Source organism: Neophocaena asiaeorientalis, unplaced genomic scaffold (assembly GCF_003031525.2).
Source record: "Neophocaena asiaeorientalis asiaeorientalis breed wild unplaced genomic scaffold, Neophocaena_asiaeorientalis_V1.1 scaffold145, whole genome shotgun sequence".
NCBI classification, from domain to species: Eukaryota; Metazoa; Chordata; class Mammalia; order Artiodactyla; family Phocoenidae; genus Neophocaena; species Neophocaena asiaeorientalis.
The window spans coordinates 2,310,942-2,318,422 of record NW_020172629.1 but is presented as its reverse complement, the minus strand read 5'-3'; the positions used below and the strand labels follow the sequence as shown (position 1 = coordinate 2,318,422).

Sequence of the window (7,481 nt, the reverse complement as noted above, 5' to 3'; positions counted from 1 at the left end):
CGCCGGTTGCCCGCCGGCGTGGCTGCGCGGAGGCTGGGCCGCCTGGCGCCGAGCAGGCCGGTAGCGGGGCCGGAGGGGAGGGAGGGGAGAGGGAGCTGGTCTGTGGGCCCCGCGGTCGGGGAGGGAGGAAACTTGGGAGGGGTGCTGACCCCTGTAACAAGGGGAGGGGACCTGGGGGCCTGAGGCATCCGCGGCAGGAAGGGGTTGTGTCCGGACTGGGGGAGGAGGGCATTGGGAGGTGGGTCTGCCCTGGAGCCCTGCGCCGATTGTCCCCGTCCCCGCGCGGTGGGGGACCGGGGTGCTGTCTCGTGGCCGCCTCGCCCGCTTCCCACTCCGCTGCTTTCTGGGCCGCCCTTCCCGCGGCAGCCTCGGCGGTCTGGGCTCCCCGGACGCCCAGACGGTGGGTCCGAGCGTGGCGGGAGCTTCGGCCGGTGGAGCTGGTAGGGACGTGGGTCCCGGACTGCTGAGCAGACGACTAGTCGCTCTGGTGTGGCGGCCACCCCAGGTCGCAGGTCTGCGGCTCGGTCATCTCGTGTGCGGCAGTGAACCCTCAGTTTACCACCAGCGGATGCGTGTTCCGTGATTTCCCTAATTGGGTGAATTACACAGTAATGGAAAAGTACCCTGGTAACGCCGTCACACTAAACATTTGACTTTTTTTTGTCGTTTGAGCTCATGCCAAAAGGTATCGTGGCTTTTCCTAAGTAGAACACGTGTTTGTGTTTGAACGTTAGAATGTTGCTTTTCCATTGTGGGAATTAACCGCAGCTGAGTCTAAAGGGGATTCTTAACACTGTTCTTTTTCCTAAAGTTTATCTTTACAGTTTTATCACCTGGGTGCCTCATTGGCCCTGAGTGCTAAGCTTGGAGACCTGCGGTCTGGGCCTCCTGAGTGGAGACCGATACTTAACAAGTAAAACTTGGGTGGCCTAAAAGGATCTGTGGAAGGCTGATGGGCCTTGGCCTTCCAGAGGCTTGCCTGTTGGTATCTTAGTAACTAAACTCCCTTGGATCACCACCCAGGTGGGTCCTTTCTCCACTGTAACTCTAAGGTAAAGAGGCTTTGAATTTAAAGGTAAACAGGAGCTGAGCTCAGAGGGCGGAAGTGCCTGTAAGGTGCGGCTTCTCCCTTCCAGGGTTTCCCTTTCTTCACTGTCCACTGTTCTTCTCCTCTCTCATCCCACCCCCTATTTCATTTTAGGACTTTGGCTCTTAAGAGTGACCTGAGCCATGTGTTACTTAAAACCTGGAGCAGGCTGCGCTGGAACCATGTTTGCTCAACTGTGAATCAGGTTTAAGGGCTTAAAAATTCCTTGCAAACCACTTCGATCTGAAACGGTATATTTTCTAAAAAGTTTAGAGTCAGGATAATCTCATAAACGTGGGTTCAGAGAGTTCACGTGCGTTGGATGAACATCTAGTTCACGTCCACGTGTGGGGTGCACTCGGCTGCTCTGAGCGTGAAGCGTGCTCCTGGCCTCCACCCTCGCCGCAGCCTCCACTGCTGGCCGTGGCCTCTCCTCCCTTCCCGCTGCGGCGTCTCATTCACTCCCAAAGCTTTGCCCTGTCTCTGTAGTGGACTGAGGGCTCCACTCAGGCGGGACCCAGGTCTCATCCTCGATGCGCTGGGTGTCTTCCTCGTTCTTAGAGTGGCACCAAAGAAGGCCATGCCCTGAACTGAGACCTTTGTCTTCCCCCCGCACCCGCTCTTGGACGTGGTCCTCGGGAGCGGTGTGCTGTCGTTCCCCAGTTTCTCTTCCACGTGCCCCTTTCGGTCACCGGGTCTTGCTCCTTCTCTCACATCATCTTCTTGTCCCTGATGACCTTTTTCCAGTTAAGTCACCTGCGTCTTTCGCCTGAATTATTGCGGTTGTTTCTTAACAGGTGTCATGGCTCCAGTCCTGCAGTGTAAGTGCATTCTTCTTACGCTGACGGCAGTCTTTCTGTGAAGTCTGATCATGCCTCGTCCCTACTGACCGGCCCTCAGTGTCTCTCCAGGAGACATTCTGTATTTTATTTCAGGATAAAATACAAAGGTTTCTGCACAGCATCTATGAAGCACAGTTGACGGTCTAATCCACGTTCAGCCGTCCAGCGTGTTGAACGCTGCTCTCTCCACACGATGCACGTGTTTTTGCCTTGCTGACGCCTTTAAGTTCATAAGGATTCGGCTCCTATAGCTCTTCTTCCAGAAACGTTTCTGTTTATCAGAAACTACCTGTCCCCAAGCCTTTATGTTTGAGACATGGTGTGTCGCGTGCTAGCCCAGTCTCAGCACTTACGGTGCTGTGCTCACCTTGTCTGTCGGTCCCGTGTTCAAGACGGACCCTGTGTAGTACCTGGGTCACAGGAGCCTCCGTGCTTACCTGTCAGTGAATCAAGATTTGCTGCTTTTTGTTGTCCCCATATGTTTCATTGCACATGACTTAGTGCAAGGTTATTAGCCCTATGTGGAGAGCGTGGTGTGCGTTTATTAGAATTCTCACGGTAACAATTTGTATAAATTGAGAATGAAATACAGCATTTTCCATTTTAATTTGTGTGGTTTTTTAAAGGTCATTCAGCTTCTAAAAGCTGGGAAAGCTAAGGAAGTGTCGTACAATGCGCTCGCCTCACACATCATTTCAGAAGACGGGGACAACCCGGAGGTGGGAGAAGCTCGGGAAGTCTTTGATTTGCCTGTAGTCAAGGTTGGTAGTAAATTTAATGAATTCTGTGCGCTTCATCAGGTACCTTGAAAGCAGTACGTTGGAGTTTCAGTGCAGCTCTTCTCACACTCTTTGCTGAGGTGCGGCTCTGGGTGGGAGATGCTCTTGGCATCTGAGGAACCATCCAGCAGAAGGCCCTTTACGTGAAATCAGGCTTCAGCAAGGTTTCTGCACGTTACAGCTTACGCACCTGCTGCGGGTGGCCCCATTTTGTCACCGTCTGGAAGTTGTCTAAGCCAAGGAAACGTGTTGAAGGCAGTGGACGTGCTGTCTTGAAGCAGATGACGTTGGTGAATTCTGCTAAGAAAGTTTATTGATTCCAAGAGGAACTCCTGGAACAGGGCTCCCTTCCATCCCCAGTGGCCAGGGGTCCTGATTTCCAGGCAGACAAGTCTAGGGGAGCCCTGCCCTCTCTGGGCTATGGCTCTGCTCTCCGACAAGGGTCACAGTGACCACTTGTCCCACTGTCCCTCTGGTGGCTCTGTTCCACTATCCAGCTTGACCTGTGGGTAGTTTATCCTAGAAAGTAGAGTCTCAGCTGGTGGGTGAATTGTTCAGTTTTGTTGATCTGTGTACTGTGCTGCTCTGTTGTGGCTGCTGGTTGAACTGACTACTGTTAAATGTGGGTTTTTAAAATTTAAGTTTATAATTTCGATCCTTCCGTTTTTTCTCATCATTTATAGTGTATATTTGTTTTAAAATGGTTCTGTTCCACTACGCTTTTTTTTCTCTTTTCCATGCTGTTACATGTGTTATCTTAAAAAAAAAATCAACGTGACAGTTACTGTGGCTTAATAATGAGAGAGGTAGGAATTAGGAGAGAGTGCCGCTGAGTCCAGCTGGGCAGCGGGGTTGCCGGCTGGCCGCTGCGAGGCCTGAATGCCACCAGCGTCCAGGGTCTGAAACGCTGCCCTGCAGGCTTAGAAGCCTGATTTTGGAACCTAAGCCTGAAAGCAGATCTGTCTCACAAGAAGGTTCTCAAGAGGGTGCTGTGTAAGTCGGAATGACTGGTAACTTGCGACGGTGAGGATGGTGGTCGTGTTTCTGGCTGGATGCTTGCTTCCGCCTGGCCAGCGGCTCACTCCGCCCGAGCCTTTTTGAAGCCTGACAGCAGGTTCCTGCCGGCTTCACCTGCAGCCGCCTCGTAGGAGGGGTGGACCTGCCACAGACACTAGGCTGTGGACCCCGGCACCGGTTCCCTGGGGCCCTGTTTCGGCCTGTGGTTTGCTTCCACTCTTTCTTGGCTTGAGGGACTGTATCTCATCCCTTCCCCTGTCTGCAAACTTTTTTCTCCTCAGACAGTAGCCTGGAGCCTGTTATCAAAGTGACTTCACATGTTGTGTGGATTTCCTAGTGCACCTTGAAAGGGCAGCCTTGTTAACATGTTTGGGGCACCGAGTCAGCTTCCGCAGACCACTTACTGCAGTGCTTCTTAAGTCCAGCGACCCCTCAAGCCCCTTTTTGTAGCAAATATTTTGTAATACCCCCTCTATTATGCTGAAATGAAATTCTTATGTACAGTAACATCATATAACTTGAATATATATTTGTATTTATTTATAAATTGCCCAAACTGAAATGTAAAAAAACAGGAAAACAGATAACAGAAAGTCTGCATTTCATTGTGTAAATACCCTGGAGGATGGGGTGTAGAATCACCGTGGACCTGGTCCTCTGTCCTGCAGACGCAGGTGCCGGCTGTGAGGTGACGGTGCAAAACGGTGACCCATCCTTGTTACAGTTCTGGGCTAAACAGCGCTGTTTCCTTCATTTTACACTGAAGTTGTGTTCCCAGGAAGGTCCGTCTGTAATACAGCTGCATACAAGCAGCCATCACCCAGCTCCCGCCGTGGTCGCCATTCTCCCAGTCTAGCTGAGGTATCCCCATCCTACTCCCTTTGGCTGTAGTATTTTAAAACGACTCCCAGGCATCCTACTCTTTGATCTCTTTCAGCATTCCAGCCTGCTTTTAATTTTGTGGCAGCACCTATACTGTCCAGCGACTGCAGTGTTGCATTACAGGATGGTAGAATTTTCCAGAACCCATCCAGCAGTTTGCACTCATTCCAGATAGTGCTGGTAGACCCTCGAGTTCTTGTCTGAACCTAGTAAGTTTCCTACTGGGGGCTGCCGTTAGTAGTGTGGTCTGTGTCCAGCTGAAGGCGGAGGCCTGGTTCTCTAAGTGCATATCCCTTGGCCTTTACCTTCATGTTACATTTGACAAATACTTTAAAAACTTAGGCTTCCTTTTGCCCAGGGACAGTTTATCTTTCTCATATTTGAATTTTATGGATGTTTAAAACTTGCTTCTTTAGGCACCAAGATTTTTAAAATAATCTTTTTTAATGGAAATATTTTCCTCAGTGGCCTTGGGGCCTCTTAATTATGCTGACTTTCAGCAGTGAATTTATTTTAATATATTATTATCTGCCTTTGGGATAATAGCTCCTTATTACTGTGCTTTTCTCGTTCTCCGTTTCTGCTTTATTATCATTAGCGTGTCCTCCTCCTTTGCTGCGTTATCTTATCTAGACTTACCTGGGTGAGGGCCGCAGGGAGTCTGTTCTGCTTTACTGCTGCCAGCCCTGCAGTCTGTAACCGGGACGCGCGTACTCGCTGCTCCCCAGCCCCCAGGGGCAGCTTTCCAGGGTGAATGCTGCATGCAGAGTCATAAGGGCTGCCTGTCCTGTCCGGAGTGTGAGCTCCTCCGGTTGTGGGCGCTTCCCTTCCACTGGACGCGGGAGGAGCCGTACCCACAGCATCCGAGTCGTATTGCAGTGCGTTGACCTAGGCTCTGAGAATCCTGCTGACATGAGACAAAGGGGTGGCCGGGAAAACTGGTTTCAGGCAAGCCTCCTTCGTGCTCCCACGCCGCCGGGGAACAGCAGAGGGCTCTGGTGTCACTGCTGGGAATAAGGCTCGGCCCACACGAGGGTGTCCTGAATGCAGGAGGAGTGGTGGCCGGTTCCCTCCCGTCCAGCTGGAGTCTCCCCAGGACTGCAAGAAGCGAACAGCCGCTGGAGGCTCTGCACCTGGAGATGTTGCACACTCCCTTCCAGCTTGGTGGCTTCATCCGCCAAATTAGTTACACACTTGGCAGAATTATCAAATCATCACCAAGTGATTAACCCAAGTAGAGCCAGTCTTTATTTTATAAAATGTGTAATATTTCTATGCTTTTTCACAGACGTTACACTTACTTATAAACTTATGCTGAGAAATTGTTGATGTTACCTGAAAAATGAGGAGGGGGTACTTTGATTTCTAAAGTTCTTTCAAGGTGTATACGATGCATGAGAAATGGGTGTGTATTTATGTTTCAGGTGGCTGAAGCTTCTGGAAGTCAGCTGGCTAAATGGGTTATTACTGTATTTTTACATAGTAATCCTGTGAAGCAGAGCTATCAGGATAATGATTAATGTAATTTTCAAAATTAAATGTAGAAATAATGAGGTAATTTTTCAAAAATGTAAATTACCAAAAAGGTAGTAATTAGTCCAAGGTTTTATAATTAATCTGAGTTTTGCAATTCATAAAAAGATTACCAGACAGTTAGAAATTCTTTCTGTGATTTACAAACATTGTATCTACTTGGATTCGCTGAAAAAAACTCACGAATTCATACCTGACTGGATTCAGGACTCCAGAAGGAAACGTAGCGGGGCTGTCTGTACCTCAGATGGGGGTAGGGAGGGCTGTCAGTTCCCCATCCCTCCAGTTGTGAGGACAGTTTCTAGCCGGCCTAGAGGCTTAAGCAGTAGAAAGTGTGTAAACCTAGAATTTAAATTTCCAGGGACTTCCCTGGTGGCGCAGTGGTTAAAAATCCTCCTGCCAATGCAAGGGACACGGGTTTGAGCCGTGGTCTGGGAAGATCCCACATGCCGCGGAGCAACTAAACCTGTGCGCCACAACTGCTGAGCCTGTGCTCTAGAGCCCGCGAGCCACAACTACTGAAGCCCACGTGCTGCCACTACTGAAGCCCGCGCTCTGCAACGAGAGAAGCCACCCACCGCAATGAGAAACCCGTGCACCGCAACGAAGAGTAGCCCCCGCTCGCTGCAACTAGAGAAAGCCCGCGCACAGCAACGAAGACCCAGTGCAGCCCAAAATAAATAAATAAATTTCTATACGTAATAATTTTTTAAGATCTGGTAGTGTTTCATTCTATAGTTGGGCTTTTCACCTTGGGCACTAATAACTAACGTTCCACTCTGATGTTTCTGCTACGTGAATACTCGTGCCTGTAATCTGGATGCTGTGTAATCGGTTGTAACAGAGCCTTTACTTTTCTAGGAGCTTCACTAGTAACGTGACGACATGTTGAGTATGAACTGGAACTGTGCTTTGACTTGCGTTAATGTTTTCTTTTTCAGCCTTCTTGGGTGATTCTGTCCGTTCAGTGTGGAGCTCTTCTGCCGTATCCTTTGTGGGGAAGTGGGGCGGGATGGGTTTAGGACTGAAGTGGTCTTCGCTTACTGAGCTGGCTCATTAGTTAGGGGAGGTGGTGTTGTGTTCACTCTATCCCTGCTCTTTCCATCTTGTATCCAGGTGTATGTACCTGATCCTTGTCATTACCCCTGGGGGGCCGGGGCGGGGTGGGGCGACCAGCTGTGCGGAAGCAGCTCTAGGCTGGGACCCAAGGCCCAGGTTCTAGTTCTTCTGCGACTTGGCTTTAGGATCTCGGCTGGTCTGGACCTCAGTTCTGTTATCTTTGAAATAGATGGTTTTTGTGGTGTCTAGTTAGATGGACTATTTCTAAAATTCTAAGTCTGT

The 7,481-nt window shown here is 50.0% G+C and overlaps 1 protein-coding gene across 3 annotated transcripts in view; it reads left to right on the top strand.

Annotated features, from left to right (window-relative positions):
• The first annotated feature begins 285 nt into the window (after positions 1–285).
• The window catches only part of PAXIP1 (PAX interacting protein 1), a 46,837-nt gene continuing 39,641 nt past the window's right edge, over positions 286–7,481 (top strand). The window contains exons 1-2 of one of the 3 annotated variants that reach the window (XM_024739146.1): positions 286–2,690; positions 7,082–7,125. In XM_024739146.1, coding sequence (XP_024594914.1) covers positions 2,511–2,690; positions 7,082–7,125 — 224 coding nt within the window. In that variant the 5' untranslated portion in view covers positions 286–2,510. Of the gene's footprint in view, positions 2,691–7,081; positions 7,126–7,481 lie in introns of those variants that run through there. The other 2 variants (XM_024739147.1, XM_024739149.1) reach the window with 2 other exon arrangements.